Below are 21,432 nucleotides of genomic sequence, written 5' to 3'. Positions count from 1 at the left end.
TTGATATCAATTGATAATATTAATTATAAATAACATTTATTTTTATAAAATAATTAATAAGAATCAAGAAATGACAACTATAATAATTAATAATAAATAAAGAATTAGTAACAAATATAATAATATGCATTTATTGATTAGTGACAAATAAATGGGACAGTGATGAATGACAATCCTAATTAATGGATGAATTTATATAGAAGTCCCTTGCCAGGAGCTCATTTTAAATATCAGAGAATTCTTTCCAAAGTTTCCCAATGAATAACTTATGGTTTATGCATGTACTGACTAATCACACTTATAACATATGCTAAATATGGTTTGGTTACTGTTGAGTTTCCCAACAAGCCTTTGATATTTTTCTACTTCTACATCTTTGCCGAAGCTTGCACACAACTTAGTGTTAGCATCCATAGGAGTATTTACCGGTCGACATCCCATCATCCATGTGTCTTCTAGTAGATAAAGAATATACTTCCTCTGAGATAAAATAATCCCATGTTTTGATTGGAAGACCTCGATACCCAAAAAATATTTAGAAGTCCAAAGTCTTTTATTTTAAATTCCTTGCATATATTCGTTTTGACTTTTTGTATTTTCTTTTGCATTACTGCTAGTTACGACAATATTATCTACATAAACTACTAGGCAAATACAAACTAATCAACTGAGCATCTATGGAACCCAAACTGCAACATTACTTGGCTAAATTTTTCGAACCAAACCTGAGGAGATTGTTTTAAGCCATATAAGGGTTTCTTCAATTTGCATACCAGCTCTCCCTCAACACAAAACAAGGTGGTTTATGCATATAGATCTCCTTCTTAATATCACATTTTAAAAAGGCAATTTTCACATCGTGTTAATATATCGACCAAGAAGAATTTGCAACAAGTGATAATAGGATTCATACTGAATTTAACTTGGTTAACGGGGAGAAGGTTTCCTCATGATCAACTCCATAGCTCTAAGTGTAGCCTTTGGTGAGGATATGGGCTTTAAGACTAGCCACAAAACCATCGGATTGTGTTTGATAGTAAAAACCCATTTACAACCCACAAGTTTCTTCTCAGAATGAAGCATAACCAATGTCCATTTCTGATCCTCATATAAAACATTCATGTCCTCTTCTATTGCTACCTTCCATGCTGGATGTTTCAGTGCCTCCTGATATGATTGTGGGACAAATGCAAAGGAGATGGATGCAAAAAATTGACAATAAGAAGAAGAGTTATGGGCCTAATTTCAAATTGTGGACCAAATATGATAGGCGAAGATGAGTTTATGTCAGAGGGATCCGTAAACTCCATAGGTGTGGTATTGGCCGTGATTTCAGGGGGTTGAAGGAGATTCGCATAAAGTAGCATAATATGTCTTAGAGTTGTTTGAACAGATGAAAAACCCGAAGGAGCATCCTTGGAAGAATAAAAAGACGTGTCCTCAAGAAAAGTAACATCCCTAGAGATAAGTACCTTTCGAAGAGAAGGATTATAAAAGACATAACCTTTTTGGGTACAAGAGTAACCCAAGAAGATACACTTAAAGAGATTTAGGATTAAACTTACTCTTTTGGGGGGAATGTGACATGAACAAAACATGTGCATCCAACAACTTTCAAGGGAAGATAGATAGGGTCTTCATCAGGAAATAACAACGAATATGGGGATTTATGTTTAAATACCAAGGAAGACACCCGATTAATAAGGAAGCAGACAGTAAGAATGGTGTGAGGCCAGTAAAAATAGGGCACATTCATAGAATCGAGTAGGCTATGGGCTACCTCTAAGAGATGTCTATTTTTCCTTTTAGCTACACCATTTTGTTGAGGGGTGTGGACACATAATGTTTGATGGATAATGCCTCGATCTTGACAAAAGATTGAAATTCACCGCAGATGTAGTCTTTGGCATTATCAGAACGAAAAACTTGTATGTTTTAACTAAACTGAGTTTTGACCATGGTATGACAGGACTTAAAGATGGAAAAAATCTTAGACCTTTCTTTAAAAAGAAACAACCATGTGACTTGAGTAAAATCATCCACAAATGTGACAAAATATTTAACTTGATGGTTCCCATACATCAGAGTGAATTAAGGAAAAGGGATCAACACCTTTAATTTCATCTCAGGGAGAATATGTTGTCCTTTGGTATTTTCTAAACTGACATACTTCACAGTTTATACTAGAAAATGTTTTAAAAAAAGGAAAATAATTGTTGAAGTGATGCTATTGGTGGATGTCAAAACCGGTTGTGCCATAATTTTGCTTCTATCCGAGAAGTGGAAATTGCAGTCATCGAAGACAAGTCCATGTAATAAAGACCCATTTGTTCATGGCCTCCACCAATCATTTGCTTCGTTGTTAGATCTTGAAAAACACAAGAAGAAGGTGAGAAAGTGATGGAGTAATTGAAAAGTTTGGTGAGCTGGCAACTAGACAATAAGTTTAAGGGAAACTAGGGAACAAATAAGACATCAATAAAAGGAAACAAAGGTGTAGCAGAGGAGGATCCTTTCCCAAGAACTTTGGTTTGGGATCTGTTGGCTATGGTAACAAATTTGTTGGATAAACTGGGAGTCATGGAGTGTAATAAACTTTTATTACCTGTTAGATGCTCAGAAGCTCCTGAGACATTAAGGCTTCCTACTGCTTTTCTTGAACTGATATATCAGTGGAGTAGGGCTGAACAATTTTCCACTCCTGAATCAACCCTCAAAACCATGCCAAGAACTCATGTTGGTTGTCCCCTTGTTTGGTATTGAACATATTCTGAATAACATCATACAATTTATGGAGGTTCTCTGTGCTTGAGTGCAACTTTGCACAAGTGTCCCATATTTGTTTGGCTGTTTCAAGGTGGACCACATTATTAGCCACGTACTCCTCCATGCTATTTGTCAGCCAGCTGATTACCAATGTATTATTCTTCAACAACTTCAAAGAGGAGTTGTCCTCCCATCAATAGGAGGAACTGATTTGGTGAGATGTCCTAAGAGGTCCCATGTAATGAGAAATCTTTTAACCAATTGTGACCAACTCAAATAATTAGATAACCCTTTCAAGGGTATAATGGTAAACTTGAGAAGGTCACTCTTACTCTCCATGTGATCTTCAGCCATTAGGAATGAACCAACTCAAGAAGAGGGAGACCAAAGCTAACTAGCACGGGTTGGAACTAATTTGGGAAAGAAAGATCTAACCCAAAAACCAAAGATGTAATCTTTGCAACAATTAATCATGCACTAAATAAGGAGAGTCCATTCTGGCTGTGATAAAAAAAAAAGTAGGGAATGGAAGGCTTTCTCACTTAGGAAAGAATATTTAGCAAAAAATCAAATTAAGGAAGATCTTCCTTCAATCAATCACTTTCCAAAAATAAGATAGGAAACATTCTTTGAGTGTCTTAGGTGCCACTTCAGGAAATCAATTTCAATCCTTGACTTGCCTTAAATATTTTAGGCAAGAGGATAATTAAGGAAGGTAATTAGTAATCATACCAAGGAGGAGATCTTGAATATCTTAGAGATCTTTAAAAGAAGGAACATTGCCTTCCAGTATTTGGTGCCAACAAATAACCCAAAGAACCAGCCTTTGCTGCCTTTTTTCTTAATTTTTTTTTAAGACTTTCTAATCTTGTCCTTTCATGGGATACACCCCAATGAGAAGATCAAGTAATGTAAAATTATACCGAAACTCAAGAAATCTCAATCCATTTTGTGAATCTTCTAAAGAAAGTATTTTCCTTCTATAAGTCGTGTACCAACTAATCATGCAACTCTAACATTTTTTTCCCTTTTGTTCTTTTAAACTTTTAGGAAAGAAGATATCTCAATCAATTTTGTGAATCTTCTAAAGAAGGTACTTTCCTTCTATGTGTCGTGTACCAACTAATTGTTCAACTCCAACCTTTTTTCCCTTTTGTTCTTTTAAACTTTTAGGAAAGTAGATCAAGAGCCAAAGTTGATGATAGAATACATTCCAACGTGAAAGAACATCATGTAATTAGTTTTTTTAAATATCTCTTGCACCAATGTAAGCACATTCATGAGTTTTGTTTAAAAAAAATGAACTATGACATCAACTTTCAACCTTCAAAGTATGTAAATATAGTTTTTCAATCATAAAACACAATGGAATCGTCAATGGAATAACAATGTTTCATTTAAAAAATAAAGAAACAGAAATCCACAAGCTATATCAGTTTAAACATTGATCTCTTTTACAGAAGATAACATGGAATAAGCACATTGATATTAAGATGCAACAACTCTATCTTTTTTTATCAAAGCATGCTTAGTAAACCTTCAACTTTCTGAGATATATAGCAACAATCATCTCAAGGAAAAGAAGAGAAGAAAAAACTTATTTTTGTGAGCCAAAAAAGGTTCAAAACCGAACCTTGTTCAAAACCGAACCTTGTTCAATACCTCAACTTCCATCGAAAGAGTTGATAAAACCTTGATTAACTAGCATTATAATTTTGGGATCCCATACCTAATGCTCTGATACCATGTTAGATTTAGGATCCCATGATAAGGTACTCGACCAAGAGGGTGAGAGAGGAGGGAAAGAAGAAAAGAAGGAGAAAAGGAGAAAAGGAGAGGAAGAAGGAAGAGAAGAGAAATGTGAGAGTGGGACGGCTAAGGAGATGAAGAGAGAGAGAGAGAGAGAGAGAGAGAGAGAGAGAGAGAGAGAGAGAGAGCACAAAATTGAGAAAGAAGAGGGGAGACTTAATGATCTACCCCTTGCCTTGAATCTCTATTTATAGTTTATGAAGGAAGTGTACAATGACTACATTGGCCTTAGGGCTATAAACTCTCGAAAGGAAACTATATAAGTAGACATATATCATCTTCTCTAACTGCACCCTTGTGTCATCCTTATGAGAAGAACACTAATTTATACCCTTTGCCATCTCTTTGACGTGGGGAAGGTATTTACCTTAATGCTCCTTTGAGATGTCTTCCAACATGACGCTTGCTTTGGTGAATTGTATTATTACAAGTTCTTCATATCTCCAATAAAAATTAATTTTGAAGAACAATTTCAAATAATTTTATATCCTCTCTATCTGTGCATTTTAGATTTTGTGCTCCATAATTATGGAGACAAGTTATGGTTATTAGTTTTTCCAACTTGGTCATTATAGATGGTGATTCAACCACTTCATCTCTTGGATGTCCATGCATGTTGATCCCCACGGAAATTGGGGTACATATAGATGAAAACTTAGTAATATCTTCATGTTGGAATATACAAGGGATTCATGTACTTTAGTCAGCATATTATATAATCAATTAGCTAAAGTGGGAGTCTCTTGGCTGCAAATTGCTCTTGGGCAGTCTGTCATTGTAAAAAAGATCTAGAGACATTCCCATTGTACATTTGAGTATCGTTAATTCCCAGCTATTCATTATGTTCAGAAAACTGGTGTAAAGAGAGTTTCTCTCTCTCTCTCTCTCTCTCTCTCTGTCTCTCTCTCTCTATTTATCTTTCTCTTTGTGTCTCTGTGCGTATGTTCAATTTATTAGCCAATTCTCTTTTTCTTTTAATAATCTAATATGCACAATCAACAATATTTTGTGATCTCTATTTGTCTTTATGCATGGAGAATGCTAATGGGAATAGGGAACTTGAGAAAAAATGCTAGTGAAATTAGTTGACTCTTCTGTTGGGTTCTACATAAGATTCATTTCTCCCGTTGTAAGTGATCTTTGTTGGTGTGATCAGGTGATTGTTCGATCCTTGTATTGTGAACAAAGGTGTCTCAATATCGCATATAGCTTAAGAATCCTTACAATCCAACTTTATGTGATATTACAACAATTATATGTGATATTACACAATGATTGGTGTTGTTTTACTCAACATCACCCCTATATGTGATATTACACTATGAGATCATGAACCCATTGTGGGTTTTGTTTAAAATTATTTCTACAATGATCGACTACAGTTGAAAGGAGCTTGTTGTCTATCTCAAAATTTTTCATTGTATTTTATCTTATAGATGTATGAAGGAAGTGCTAAGTGACTATAGGAACCATGTGAAACATGGACTCCGTACGATGACATGCTTATCTTTACTATCTTGTGAGAGGAGGTTAATAAAGGTCCACATTAGGAAATAGCCAATAGAGGAATGATACATGGCCTAGAGTACTATGCTTGTTTGTCACTTAACGGATTTATTGTCCAAAGAGGTAATATATTTTATTTATTTATTTTTATACACTAGCTTTAGTTTTATTAATATTATTGTTGTTTCATATTGTAGTGAAGTACTATTTGGTAGATGTCGGGTATGTTAACTTGTTCGATTTTTTGGCACCTTATCATTCAACTAGATATTGTTTAAATAAGTATGATAAAATTATCTCCCTCAGATTGTATAGAAGTTATTCAACTATCAACATTCATAAGTAAGAAGCATAATTCAAAGGACTTTTAGTATGTTAAAGCAATGGTTTACAATACCCATACAATACTCAAGTGAAATTTGTCATTGCATGTTGTATTATTCCCAATTTTATACGAATCAATTTATAGTGATGAAGGGATTGAATGAGAGGAACCAATAGAATTTACTGGGGATGATGTAGAATTTGGACATGATCAAGAAGAAGACAAAGACGATTTGGAGGAACTAATTAACCGCCTATATTCTCAATATTAAGAGAAGGAGAAATGAACAAATTGAATTAGCTAACCATTTTCGTAACAATACAACAACTCAAATGTGAGACAATATATGGAGTAGAATATAGTTGATTTAACATTTTATAATTTGTATTTGATAGTTTATTTTACTAAAATAATTATCCAATAAATATGGTAATGTATAAGATTGATTAATAATTCCTATTTATTACCTTGGAAAAAGCACTAATAAGGCTTGTAAGAAGATTTAAAATTTTCATGTAATTTCCTAATAAAGCACGGATAGATTTTTATCCTGGAGATTGCATAGAAATCTATATCCCGGGAAAAGCCTGGGATATAAATTTTCAACCAGGGGTACTAAAGGGGCATAAAATTTCTCATTAAGGGGGGGAGGGGGGAGGGGTTGGGAATTGGAATTTAGTTCTAGTCAACACTAATTTTTAAGTTAGTATTCTTTGGAATTAGGTGTGGAATTTTTTTCAAAGCCCTAACTTTATTAGTAACTATATAGAATTCCAATTTAATTATCCAAGAGCTGATATGAAGATGAGGATGAAAAATAGAAAAAAAAATTTACTACTTCTTGATTTTATAATAATAATATTTTCTTTATTTTAATAATATAGTAATTTAAAAAAAATAAATATTTAATTATTTAAAGCTATTAGTTTATAATAAAATTGAAAATAAATTCAATTTTATATAAATAAACACACTCATTTAAATTATTATACACTCAAAATTAAATTTTAAACTTCTAAAACTATTTAAAATAAATGATCAAAATTATCCTATAATATTATATTTTTATATTTTAAATAATAATTAAAATTGAATGATTATAATAACTATAATTATTTATTATATAAAATATTAAGTAATATGAAAATATTAAATATTAAGTAAACTATTAAATATAAAAATTATATTTAATTTAAGTATGATAATTAGCAAATAATAGTAAATGTATGTATGTATTGAAATAATTCAGTTATTTAAATATCCTAGTCTATAATTAATTAATAAGAATTATTTAAAAAATTAGTCATATATTATTTTATTTACAAATATAAAAATTTAAATTATTTCACGTTTTTTTAGTTAACAGACTTAATGACTTAAAATATTCAATAAAATTTAATTATTGTTAATATTTAAAGGGGCACATGAACTTCAACTTCAAATTTATTTGAATCATCTACATGAACTTTAACTTCATGTTTGGTGTTAGTGTGGACGAGTTCATGTGCAATGAAAAACTGTTTTCCCAGTGTTAGCGCCCCAAAATGAAAAATATGAAAAAAAACAAGAGAATGAATAACTTGTAATAATATACTTAAATAAAATATAATACTTAAACACCAAATTAGCTAAAACAAACATGATTACTATACTAATAAGTAATTTAATGTATAATTAAAATATATTAGATATTATATTATTTAATGATTGCAATTTATTATACATTAATACAATAATTACGTGAGACAATTAACTATGCATTGATTAATTATAAAAAATAAAAAAATAACATAAACAAATATAATAAAATAAATTAATTGTTCCTTTGGTCTCCATCCTTCAGTTCTCAAATGGTTCATTTGGTTCAAATGTCCCTTTCTTACTAGAGGTCAAGCCACAGAAATGGTTGTTTTTCCTCTATTTCTACATCAAGCAGCCATCACACCCCACAACTTAAATTAGTAAGAAATTTACGCTTTATCACCCTTTAAGAGCACTACTAATAATGCAACAGGAAGAGGCAGCATGGGAGATTGTTCTTTCACCTTCAGCAAACAGAACATGAGACCCATTCTGCCAGTGTTAATTTCTCAAGGAATGACTTCCCCTCTTTACTGATGTCATTCAGTCTCAATGGCGCGGCGCGGCCTCGGATCCTTATGCATTGCCATCGCCGTCCCACTCGGTCTCACCGTTGTCACCATCAACCTCTTCGATTACGGAGACAAGTATCAGGGCATCGCCAAGCCGTTCTGGTATCCACCCCTCTGGGTTTTCCACCTCTCTTCCCTCTCCGCTTCCTGTCTCATGAGCCTCTCCGCCTGGCTCGTCTGAAGCTTTGATTTTTTTGTAACTAGGTTTCTGTAAAATATTGCGAACTAGATTTGTTGTTGTGTACAGTACTACTCTCGATCTACTCCGTCTTTTCGTTCCGTTTTGTATCATCAAGGATGACATATAGGGGGAGAGAGAGGCCGAGAGGGAGAAAGGGAGAAGGAAGAGTTGTTGGGTCCAGATTTCATTCGGAACAGAATTGTAAATACTGGTCTTGTTTAGACCTTTTCTGTAATTTTCTGTTTGCAGCACTGTTTCTCTTTTTCTCTCGGGTCGTCGTCTCTCCGACACTCAGAAAACCCCAACATTCCATTACGAGCAAGACATCAGAGAAACTACAAACAACTCCAGATATTTTCTGGAGGACCTGTTCACTCATCAGATGAAACCGGCATGTGTTGATAAGGAATTGGATTACGACCAGCAGAATTTTTCACATCGATAGGATCTTGATATCTGATGTGAGATTGGACTTTCTCATGGTTTGTGAGATGGGAGGTGATTTATTAGAAGAGTTGGAGATCGATTGTCTCCCGTCTATGTGGCCCGAGGATCTTGGAAAAGAAGCTGCAAAGCAATTTAATGTAGAAAAGCCTGGAGCAGACCAAGACATGTTGGAGGAGGTTAATATTGTTGAAGAACCTTCTATTGTAGATTTCAAGAGGCTTCTGGAGCTTACCAATTATAGTGAGAAAGGTTCTTCCCAGTTGGCCTTCTTTGTCAAGTACTGGGATTATTAGCAGGCTAATGCTGTTCGCCTCCTTAAAGAAGAGCAAACAGAGGAAGGAAGTTGAGCTCAAGAAATTGGCAATTTTGGGGGCCCACAAGTTTGAGGAAGAGAAATATGTTGGTGATAAAAGATCAATATCCATTTTAGATGAGGTTTATGATATCTGGGAAGTTGTACCGAGGATGAAGAGTGATGTGGTTTTTCAGAATAAAAAGGAAGGAGTAGACATAGAAACTCTAACGGACATGGAATCGAAATCTTGCAAGGGTATTGTTTGTTACTATTGCCAAAAACCGGGACACATGAAGTTTGAGTGCAAAAAGCTGAAGGCAAAGACTAAGAGGGATCAGTCTAGACTTAGATCTGATGAGAATGAGAAGGAAAACACCGTTATCGCTGCTGCTGCATATGACGGTGAAGTGATCATTGCTTGTGATGTTGGTTTTGTCAATTTCACAAGTCAAGACTCCGCTTGGGTGATAGACTCAGTAGCTTCATTTCATGTCACTTATCGACGTGATTCACTTCTTACAGGCAAGGTGATTTTGGCAAGGTAAGAATGGGGAATGATGGGGTATATTACATCTCTGACATTGGAGGTGTGTGTGGAGACCAGTGTGGGGTGTAGGTTACTTCTCAAGAATGTTTGGCATGTGTCGGATATGAGGCTTCATCTGATTTCTGTTGGTGCTCTTGATGATGAAGGGTACCGTAGTCATTTTGGTGACGGGAAGTGGAAGTTGTCCAAAGGCTCTCTTGTTGTTGCCCGGGTGAGAAATCAAACTCGCTTTATACAACGCGGGCTAAATTATGTGGCGAGGTGAACGTAGTAGAAGGTAACTCAACCGATTTGTGGTACTTGCGGTTAGGTCACATGAGTGAGAAAGGGCTTCAAATTCTTGCTAGAAAGGATTGTGTGCCGAGTGATGGTACATCTCTGACATCATATACGCATTGTTTGGCGGGTAAGCAACATCGAATTGCTTTCAAGAGAAGTCCTACCACTAAGAAGTGAATGTTTTGGATTTGGTTCACACTGATATTTGTTCCATGGGTGATAGCACACTTGGAGGAACTCTTGACTTTGTCACTTTCATGGATGATCATTCTAGAAAGCTATGGGCTTATGCCTTGAAGACAAAGAATCAAGTTTTGGAAGTGTTCAAATAGTTCCTTGCTGCAGTTGAAAGAGAAACAGGTCAGAAATTGAAATGCATTCGATCTGACAATGGTGGTGAGTACCGCGGGCCATTTGAAACCTTCTGCAAGGTTAATGGAATCAAGCTTGAAAGAACGGTGCCAAAAACCCCCGCAACAAAATGGAGTGGCCGAGAGAATGAATCGCACAATTTGTGAGAGAATACGGTATATGCTCTCTCATTCGAAGCTTTCAAAAGCTTTTTGGGGTGAAGCGATGAATACCGTTGTCCATTTGATTAATCTCTCGCCTTCTCATGCCCTAGATGGTGATGTTCCCGAGCGGGTTTGGATCAGCAAAGATGTGTCTTATGGAAACTTGCGGGTATTTGGTTGTCGAGCTTTTGTGTACATTCCTAGAGATGAAATAGCCAAGTTTGATAGCAAGACGAAGGAGTGCATTTTCTTGGGTTACAAAACCGGTGAATTTGGTTATAGACTGTGGGATCCGATTGAGAAGAAGGTGTTAAGGATTCGGGATGTAGTTTTCTTTGAAGAAGAAACTGTTGAAAATTTGGAAAATCTTGAAAATGTGAAAACCTCTTCTAGTCACTTTGTTGATCTTACACCCGAACCAACAAGTTGAAAGCAACCAGAATACCGAAACTGAAGATCAAGGTGAACAATCAAAAAATCAAGGTCTACCTTTACAAGAGTTGAGAAGATCAAATCGTGAACAAAGACCTACTTCAAGATACTCTCCACATGAGTATGTTTTGCTCACTGACGGTGGTGAACCTGAAAGCTTTGAAGAAGCTATGTGTTATGAGCAAAAGGGTGAGTGGTTTGAAGTTATGCAAGATGAGATGAATTCCTTGCATAAAAATCGCACCTTTGAGTTAGTTGAATTGCCTAAGGGTAAGAAGGTACTCAGGAACAAGTGGGTGTTTCGTTTGAAATCAGATGGCATAGATTCAAAGCCGAGGTACAAGACTCGGTTAGTTGTGAAGGGATTTGATAAAAAAAAGGGGATTGATTTTGAGGAGATATTCTCGCCCGTGGTCAAGATGTCCTCTATTCGGGTTATACTCAGTTTGGCCGCTTGTTTGAATATGGAGATTGAGCAGCTTGATGTGAAAACCGTTTTTCTCCATGGTGATTTGGAGGAGGAGCTCTATATGGAGCAACCCGAAGGATTTGCTGAAAAAGGCAAAGAGGACTTGGTGTGCAGATTGAGGAGGAGCCTTTATGGTTTGAAACAAGCACCGCGAAACTGGTATAAAAGATTTGAATCCTTTATGTGTGACAATAATTTTAGCAAGACCACTTCCGACAATTGCGTCTTCATGAAAAGGTACTCTAGTGGTAATTTCATTATTCTTTTACTCTATGTCAATGACATGTTGGTTGTCGATAATGATACAAAGGAGATAGGAGCTTTGAAAGAAAAACTTGGGAATGAGTTTGCAATGACGGGTTTAGATCCCGCAAAGCAAATTCTTGGTATGAGAATCACTAGAGATCGAGAAAGGTGCAAACTTTGGTTGTCACAAGAAAGGTATTTGGGAAAGGTGCTTGAACTGTTCAATATGAGCAAATGCAAATCGGGTTCTTCTCCACTTGGTAGTCATCTCAAGTTGACACTTGATGATTGTCCAAAGGATGAAAAGGAGAAAGAAAAAATGAAGAAGATGTCGTATGCATCCGTGGTGGGTTCATTGATGTATGCAATGGTGTGTATAAGGCCGAATATTGCTCATGCTATTGGAGTGGTAAGTCGTTATTTCTCTAACCCTAGAAAAGCTCATTGTGATGCTGTAAAATGGATTCTTCGGTACATTCGCAGTACTACTGGTTATTGTCTCTGTTACGGGGCTAACAAACCAATTCTAGAGGCATATACGGATGCCAATTGGGCTGGAGATGTTGACTCGAGGAAGTCAATATCCAATTATTTGGTTTGTTTTGCGAATGGTGCTGTCTCATGGCAATCGAGACTACAGAAATATGTTGCACTCTCCACAACCGAAGCTAAATACATTGCAATCACTGAAGCATGCAAAAAACTATTGTGGATGAAGAAGTTCTTTCAAGAATTGGACATTTGGCAAGAGAGGTATGTGTTACTTTGTGATAGTCAAAGTGCAATCCATTTGAGCAAGAATCCCACATTTCATTCGAGATCAAAGCACATTGATCTACGTCATCATTGGATACGTGATGTGCTTGAAAAGAAAGAATTGATGTTGGAGAAAGTTCACACGAGTGAGAATGGCTCCGACATGTTGACAAAGTCCTTACCTCCTTTGAAGCTTGAAGCTTGTCGTGACAAAGCGGGTTTGGTTGAGGGTTCTACCTCATGAATCGGGAGGATGAGTTTTGTTGGGTCCCGATTTTATTTGGGACATAATTTTAAATACTGGTCTTGTTTAGACCTTTTTTGTAATTTTCTGTTTGAAGTATTTAACTTCCTTTAACCTTGGTTTACTGTGGAATAATCAAGAAAATTTTTGAACTCCCGCTCTGTTTCTTTGTTTTCTCTCTGGTCGTCGTCTCTCCGAAATTTAGAAAACCCCAACAGAAGGAGACCGAGAGGGAGAAAGGGAGAGGGAAGAAGGAGACCGAGAGAGAAGAGAGTGGGAAAGAAAGGGAAAAAAAATTGGGAGTGAACCACGACGCGTCCCGACAATCATCCGGATGAATCCAAAAAAACTAAGGAATCTTGATTCCAAAAATTAGACCTTCGAATTCATCTGGTTCATCAACATGAACCAAATGCTGGTACACTACTAATAATGCGGTGGAGTTATCTCCTTATTCAAGTTGTCTAACCCCCAAAAAATATAATTTAATCTATCTAAATATTTTAATTTAATAATATTCAGTAAGATTTTCATGTTACAGTAACAGATTTTGCACCCTTGAAAATAGAACTTCACTCTGGATGATTCACTTATGGGGGGTTAGTCAACTTGAAGTCCGAGATGAAGATCAACCGCATGATGCCCTTCATCAGTTGAAGTCGTTAGTGGAGCACATATGACATTTCATCTGGATGCTAGGGATGAAGCGGTCCTTCATCTCCACGTTTTAAAATCCTTCATCTCGTTGAAGACCATTTTTTATCTTCTTCGAGATGAAGGACACGCACGACTTGTTTTTTTTTCCCCCTCTCTCTCCTCGCACCCCACTCTCTCGCGCGTCCTCATTTCCCTCACTCCCTCTCTCGTCACCCTGCGCCCCCGACGTCGCTGCTCCCTCTCTTCTCTCGGACTCTCGTCTCCGGCCTCTGTCTCTCGGTCTTCTCTTGGACTCACCCTCTCTCTCTCACACCCCCTCTCTCATCTCTGTGCCTCCCTCTCTTCTCTCGGACTAGCTCCCGTTTTTCTCTCTGGCTTCTCTCTCTCTCTGATCCCTCTCGACTTCCCTTTCTTCTCTCTCTTCTCCCTCTCTTCTCCCTTTCAGCCTCCCACTCCCTTCTCTCTCTGGCTATTCTCCTTTCCCCCAAAATACTTTCCGATTTTGTTTGATTTCCCCATTTCAATTTTGAAGATGAAGATGAAAATGAACTTGTCCACACTACTCTATATAGTTGAATCACTCAAACTCTCTAGGTCCATAGTAAATTTTAGACACTTTTTTTGTGGAGATTTTTACATTCTCCACAAACTTTCCTTATGCATCTAAATAGGAACTTTAGAATCCATTGGCCTAAGGAGAAAGAGAAACCTAAAAATTGATGTTGCAACAATCGATAAGTCCATGTGATAGGGATTTTTTCTTTTAATGGTGGTCTAGCCTCTTCAAGGTGATATGATCAATGTTGTTAATTATTTTGACAATTGCCTACACGATAGATGAGCAATAAAATTTATGGACGTCGGAAGCTCCTTTTTTTATTTTGTATATTTTATTTTTCTTCAAGATGGGTTTCTTCTTGTAGGAGGAGGAAGAGTTTAAGTGAATTTTTGGAGGCTTAGACTCATATTGAGCCATAACAACTAGGATCAAATTTGAGCTCAGTGAATTGGATTTGTCTAAGTAAAAATCATGGTTTAACTCGATCTCTTAGGTAAAACTTAGCTCGTTTCGATTATTAAACCTTACATTTCTCATTCTTATTCAAGATAGAATCCTTGAGTCTTTCATTTGCATTGATCTTATTGGGGGTTCAACAAACTATCTCTTTCTTTCACTTAGACAAAATTCGTGTCAGTGACCCATTTTGTCATCATAAAAAATAAAGTGAGATAAAATTTTCAATTGAAAGATTTTTTTTTTTTTGGGTAAATTTATTGATTTTGATTGATTTTCTTCCATTCATGTATGTATATCTTCCTTCACTTAGTATATCTTTTACATGAGATTCTATTAACTCACATGCATGCTAGGATATTAAGCATGGTCTTGTGTTATTAAGCCATGCTCTACGCTTCAGTCCCTTATCCTATGCCCGCCCACCATTGCCAAGAAGGCTTTCTCAGGCGAGCAAGATACAGCGAGTGCCGATTGGGACGTCTATGGTTGAAGTTTCGTTTTCTATTTCCATCACTAAAAGTGATACTTTTTTAGGGGAGCACTGAGCAGAGAGAAATTTGCTCTAGGACAAAGACATCATTCTTTTGGCTTGTGGCATCCGCATGGACAGGTCTTTTTCTGCAATTGACGGGCGCCCTTTGCTTTCACTCCACTCTTTCATCGTCACGAAAACTTCAGTGTTAAATTTTGACGTAATTCCAGAGTTTCATTAATTCCTTTCATGTCAATTTTGAACTGGTAAGACAATTTCTTCACTGCAAACATCTTGGGTAAATACTCACTGCAAGCAATCTGTTCCAACTTGGTAATATCTCTGTCGACTCGGATGGTAATTCGGGCCGAGCTCTCAGCTCAGTCGAGCTTTCTCCATTTGGAGTCGTGGACGATTGAGATTGATCGTAACTCCGGGTTGGTTGTCTAATATAAAAGAGCATGGTAATAACTCAGGCCACCGAGGGATGGTGACTAATCTATTTATTCTGTTCAGGGCCACGGAATTGATTCAGAGGGTGATTATGTAGTGTTCCCCTGAAAGGTTTTAGCAGTAGAAGGTAATATCATTTTACCATGAAAGTGGGTGGGTGGGTGGAGATTCTACCACTGGCCACGGAGCATTCTGTCTACGAAGGAAAAAGAGCAGATGAAGTCAGAGGAAGTCACTCGGGAAAAGCAATCATATAATATATTATTTTGTCCGAGTGTAAACGTCTGCATCTTTTGGTTCAGCTTGACGTGATTTGGTCTTCCGCATTTTGAAGATCAGATGCATTTCTTTTCATCTTTTTTAGACTTTTAGTTCATATATCTGTAAGTGTCTCGATTGTTTACAAGGTTCTTCTTCAAATTGATTGTTTAGTTTTATTTTTTCTGTATCCTGGGGAAATGGGTTCTCCTCCAAGCGGCTGGATTCTTGATTACAATTCCTTCGATGAAGTGCAAGCATCTGATTTCATCTGGGCTCCTCAGATTATCAACGATCAAGGGGTTGGAAGGTACTTGCCCATTCCCTTTTTTTTTTTTTTTGCTCTTTGTGTTGTTTTGTTTTGTTTCTCGTCGATTTATGGCCAAAGCCGAAATTCGTCCGGGACTTTGGGCAGGTTTTCCTCTTCATTTTTCGTCGTACTGGTTCTTGTTTGACTGTTTTCCTCTGCGTGCTGTGACGATTTGCCTGGTTCTATTTGTTTGATGGGAACTTTTTGTGTGCTATTTGATTGCGGTGACTTACAGTTTCTCCGTTTTCTTGTCCATATTGGTGATTTAACGGTAATCCTATTTGATTGTTTGGAAATTTATTTTTTCATATCGATTCGTTGGCAATTATGTATCTTTATGATTTTGTGTCTACATAGTTCAGGGCTACACCGACATAGATGAGTTCCGCGTCACATTTAGTTGAAACTCTTTCTGTGATGGATGAACCATTGGATTTCTTAGTTTATATTTATTATTTTTTTGTGGATGATTGGGCTTTTTTTTATGAAGCATGGGTTCACTATAATTTTTTTGTTCCAAAACTTCTATTTTTAGCCTTCAGGCTCTTAATGGATACGCCCCTTTTCAGAAAAAAACCAAATGATTCCCTTCTCTGAGGTTTCACAGAGTTACTCTACCACATAGTCCTACTCTAGATACTTTTGTCTACAAACATGAACAGATTTATCAAATTTTCATGTTATCTATTTGGTTACCTGTAAGCTCCAGGCTTAACTGCACCAAAACTCGTTTGGCCTTAAAGTTTCCAATCTCATTCCACAAGATTCTGTTATTTTTTTTGTTGAAAGTCCAATATTTATTTCAAAGCTAATGTTTGCCAATAGAAGCTTTTTCTTTATTTGGTTTCTTTAATTCGTGGGGAAATTTGTGAACTCGGCTAACTTTGTTTGGAAATTGATGCTATGATTTCTGTATCCAGTGAAGGCGAGGGGCTTGATATCTTAAGCAAAGAAAGCAACTGCTCTGATAAGGCATCTTCCAGAAAAAGGCAAGGATTTAACTTTTTGCTGATCCTTCAGCCAGCTCTATCACTTGATGCTTGAAACTTTTTTTCTTGATGCTTAAAATTCTTTCCTGATGATGAGCAGTAACCTTTACCTGTAAAAGAGACGGGTAGTTCATTATCTAACATATTCTTTTTATGGTTTACATCACATACCCATAGATGTGTAGAAGTATGTATTCCCTTTTTTCTACATGTTGTGGTTACACAACAAGTATTATTGTAAAGCTTTTAAAATCTACACCAAATTGGTTGTAGAGATGTTTTAGAAGCACAAAGCTTTGTAACTATTTGAGGATTATACTGCTGGCTATGGAGCTTCCAATAACCAAGGTTATATATATACTATCTAAAGAAAAAGAAGAGAGTGTGATCTTCACCAACTGGGTGAAATACCATGACAACAGCTCATCCCTGTGGCTAGACGCTTACATGGACTCTGTGACTGACTCCATATGGAATGCGTATGGAAATTGATGGACTGAAACATAAAGGAATATGAGTAACAGAAAGGAGATACATAATGAATATAATAGACAAAGTCAAGACCAATGAAATGGCCTGTACTTGGATGTGATATTGGTTATGGACATTAATTGGGACATTTACCTAGTGGAGAGCTTAGGGTATAAGTTGGACTTGATTGTGATTGTTCTTGCCTTTTATGTATGATCCATGATGGAGATTCAAAAGGAGATTAGGCTAGTTTTCTGCACAGACCTTCATTACGAGGCGTGCTATGATGGTGTTGCAAGTCATGAGATGCTGCAAAACTCAGAAGGTTCTGTTTGGTTTTGTTCTAAAAGTGGAAAATCTTGACATTAGTTCTGCAAAACTAACGCTACTTAGAAATAAATCGGTTGTGCCTTTGAATCACTAAGGGTTAAAAGATTTAATCTGAATGACCCAACAATGGATCAACCATGAATTAGTCAATATTTGAATTAGGTATTTTTACATGGTAATGCTACTTGATAAACATAGTATAAATGGGAAGAAAAATAATGGTGAAAAGCATATGTACAAATATTCTTTTATGTTGTGTTATATTTTAATTGTTAACTTAAGTATTTAATAGCTTTTTATGATGTTTCTCAATAAGTAGACGGGTTAGATGATATGAGAATTACTTACTGGTATGGGTGTATAAGAGACAGAAAAGAGATTTATTTGGGTTTTGGTAAACTTAACGGTGGAGATTTTGGAAGTTCTGCTGCTAATTTACTCTTGTTGCTGTTCTCTAAATTACATTGTTCTGCAGATTTCATGTCTTAGTAAAGGATTAGAATATATTCTACAACAATTGTCTCAAATCAAACATTTCAGATGATCCAGTGCCCTGGTTCAGGCACTACGTCATGCCATTTTTTAAATTGCAGTCTTGATTTGCTTTGAATTGGCTGACTTATCAATTGACCAACTGCTCTTGAGACCCATCTTTACTCAAGAGATCCTTACTAGCTCTTCTGCCTTGCATATGTTTATCTGCTGATATTCTGTATCTCCTTCTAGTTCCTTTTTAATGTTAATTTGCCATTAACCAATCCTTATCTTGCAGAACTCGCGCAGAGTCATGTGCAGGCCTTGGCACGAAAGCATGCCGTGAAAAAATGCGAAGAGATAGGCTTAATGATAGGTTCAAAGTCTCATTAGTTCATGCTTTCATTTTGATGCTTGTTGATTTCTTTCATTCTCATTTGATAGTGGATTTTGTTTTACTATCAGGTTTGTAGAGTTATGTTCCATTTTAGACCCTGGGAGGCCACCAAAGTCCGACAAAGTCATTATTTTAAGTGATGCTGCTCGCCTTTTAAAACAGCTTCGTGTTGAAGAACAGAAGCTTAAAGAAACAAATGAGGCACTTCAAGATACCATAAAGAATCTGAAGGTACTTTCTATGTGGTTCCTATTCTTTGACGTATCTCATGTCAAACCTTACTATGGGGAAATAGCATCTCTTTACCTGGAAACTTCATGCAAGCCGGTTGGACATTTGGTCTACATTAAGAATGATTTGCCCAATTTAGTAAAAGGGCATGCTCCTATACACCTGCTGACTCAAGAACTTATTTCCGACCTGGTGGGTTCAATAAATCTTCTACATATAGCCTGACAACCAGCAAAATCCATTTTAACCCAGCAAAACATACTTTAGCTTCTTCTGAGCTACACAAATGTTGTTCGCCAGAAAAGGACAAACCTAGAGCCACAATGACATATTGTCTTCATTTGGTCCTGAATTATAATGGTTGTAGTCCCTTTTGGGAGGATAATTAGAGTTCAGATTTGCTAGTATGTGGACTAGAAGCCAGTCATAGTCCCCTCCAATCATGTGGAGAGGATGGATGAGACGCAATCACATGGAGTTATGGGTCCTATTCACCCTCTCCATGTGTACTAACAGATCTGACCATGGATGATTATTCCCTCTGAATTGGTGAATTCCGTGTCCTGCAGAATGGGTGAATTTTTCAGATCATATACTCTATCCATTTGGATGTGTTTCAATCAAAGTTTTCTCTGTAATCTTTGAACTTTTGGAAAATATTGACTTCTTAAAATAAATGAAAGCAATGCCAATTCAGGAAACTGGATTCAGGAGCATACTGGCACTATTGCTACATCGATTCTCGCCAACTTTGGTAGCATAATCATGGTAACCATGTTGAGATATTGGCACAATGATAGGTTTCTGATATTGTTATGCATGTCATCTAGGCGTGGCATCAAATATACCTTTAAGTGTATGATCTGATTGTTTTTCAATTTCAGGCTGAGAAGACGGAGCTGCGAGATGAAAAAGTGAGACTGAAGGCAGAAAAGGAGAAGATGGAACAGTTACTGAAAGGAATGAGTGTGCCATCACCGTTCATGCCTCATCCAGCTGCTGCGTTCCATGCTGCTGCTGCTGCTTTCGCCACAAATAACAAGGCAGTCCCTTTTCCAAACTACCCTCCGATTGCAATGTGGCAATGGATGCCGCCTGCATCTTTAGACACCTCTCAAGATCATGTACTCAGGCCTCCTGTTGCTTGACAGTCGGCTAAATTTGCCTACTCAAAACTTGATAGAAGCTGTAAACCAGTCGATAGCTGTCTGCTTCTACTCTTATGTAAATTACTGTTTTAACAGTTTAATTGGACGCAATCTCATACTATGGATTGTTTAATGATTTTAACTGTAAACTGGAAATCATTGTACGACTGAACTGATATTGAAGATGAACGCTTCTCAGATTCACTTCTTGTGGCTCGAATCTATATATATTTAGTAAACAATGGGGGTCGAGAGGAAAAAGGAGTTTGCCGACATGGCCACTCTTCCTCTTGCCCACTCAGGCCCTTAAGTAAACATGGGTTGAGAAGAATTTGGGAGAGAAGATTACAGGCAACTCATATCTTCCCAGTACTGAGAAATCAGGAGAGAAGGTCAAATGAAGGATAAATTGTGAGTGATTGATCTTCTCCATCATAATTAGGAGTACAATAGCTCATTCCATGGAGGGAGATAGAAGTGGGTTTTTTTATTCTTTGGTAAGGGATACCATGACAGATTATCTTTTAAAGCGCGACAATTTTGAGCTAAACGAAGGATAAATTGCGAGAGATTGATCTTCTTCATCATAAGTTGCATTTTGATGTATTGCATTCCTGTTATGATCTAAGAATCAGAATGGATTAGGCTTCCAATTTTGCCTAATTGAACAAGCTGATCTCTTACATTCTGTACTCATTGTTGTAAATGTTTGCATTGGAAGGTATGCTGCTTGAGATAGTCCATTTGACATCTCCCATTTACTTTGGTATAAGAAAGTAAACTCAGGAATATTGTTTATGTTTTTTTAATCAAATACTTCATAGGTGTGATTTTGTCCACACTTTTGTGTGTCATTGTGGTATCAAATGCAATTGATATTTGCATTTTTGTTCTAAAACAAAAAAAAAATCAAGTTGAATAACTTATCTAGTTTGAGTGATTGCCAACAACTCATCAATAACCTGTCCCATGCAACTTTTTACGTAATCGAGCAGAAAAAAATTGGAACCATAAGGCCTTTTGGTCTGATGCCATGTTTAATCTTAGTATTCCATAATTATATTCTTTGACGATATTGAGTTAGAGAAAGAAGAAAATTAAGAGAAAAGGAGTGAGTGAGTTGTGGTGAGAAGAAAAGAGAGGGAAGAAGATCGAAGAGTTGAGGTGCTTGAGTGAGAGAAGTTGAGGAAGGAGACTAGTGTTTTTCGAAGTGAAACCCTAATCCTCTGCTTTTTTCTTTATATAAAAACTTTG

At 36.6% G+C, this 21,432-nt stretch overlaps 1 protein-coding gene across 1 annotated transcript; it reads left to right on the top strand.

Annotated features, from left to right (window-relative positions):
- Positions 1 to 15,768: 15,768 nt before the first annotated feature.
- LOC137942090 (transcription factor ILR3-like) lies at positions 15,769 to 20,382 on the top strand. Its single transcript, XM_068787776.1, has 5 exons — positions 15,769 to 16,138; positions 17,059 to 17,127; positions 18,701 to 18,778; positions 18,868 to 19,030; positions 19,915 to 20,382. Exons 1-5 carry the CDS (start codon positions 16,029 to 16,031, stop codon positions 20,176 to 20,178), a joined length of 684 nt encoding a protein of 227 aa, XP_068643877.1. The 5' UTR covers positions 15,769 to 16,028; the 3' UTR covers positions 20,179 to 20,382.
- The last annotated feature ends 1,050 nt before the right edge of the window (positions 20,383 to 21,432 follow it).

The sequence above is a fragment of the Aristolochia californica genome, unplaced genomic scaffold, assembly GCF_029961685.1.
Source record: "Aristolochia californica isolate CCGP_79_NKW_82.1479 unplaced genomic scaffold, dmAriCali1.0.hap1 SCAF_10, whole genome shotgun sequence".
Classification (NCBI taxonomy): Eukaryota; Viridiplantae; Streptophyta; class Magnoliopsida; order Piperales; family Aristolochiaceae; genus Aristolochia; species Aristolochia californica.
Note: the sequence above shows the minus strand (reverse complement) of the source record. Positions and strands in the feature narration are given on the sequence as shown.

Excerpts from the sequence above, each read along its gene's own strand:
- LOC137942090 (XM_068787776.1), top strand. The coding sequence starts at position 16,029 with ATGGGTTCTCCTCCAAGCGGCTGGATTCTTGATTACAATTCCTTCGAT. Across the intron at positions 16,139-17,058 it reads AACGATCAAGGGGTTGGAAG|TGAAGGCGAGGGGCTTGATA; the intron begins GTACTTGCCCAT and ends TTCTGTATCCAG. Across the intron at positions 18,779-18,867 it reads AGAGATAGGCTTAATGATAG|GTTTGTAGAGTTATGTTCCA; the intron begins GTTCAAAGTCTC and ends TTTTACTATCAG.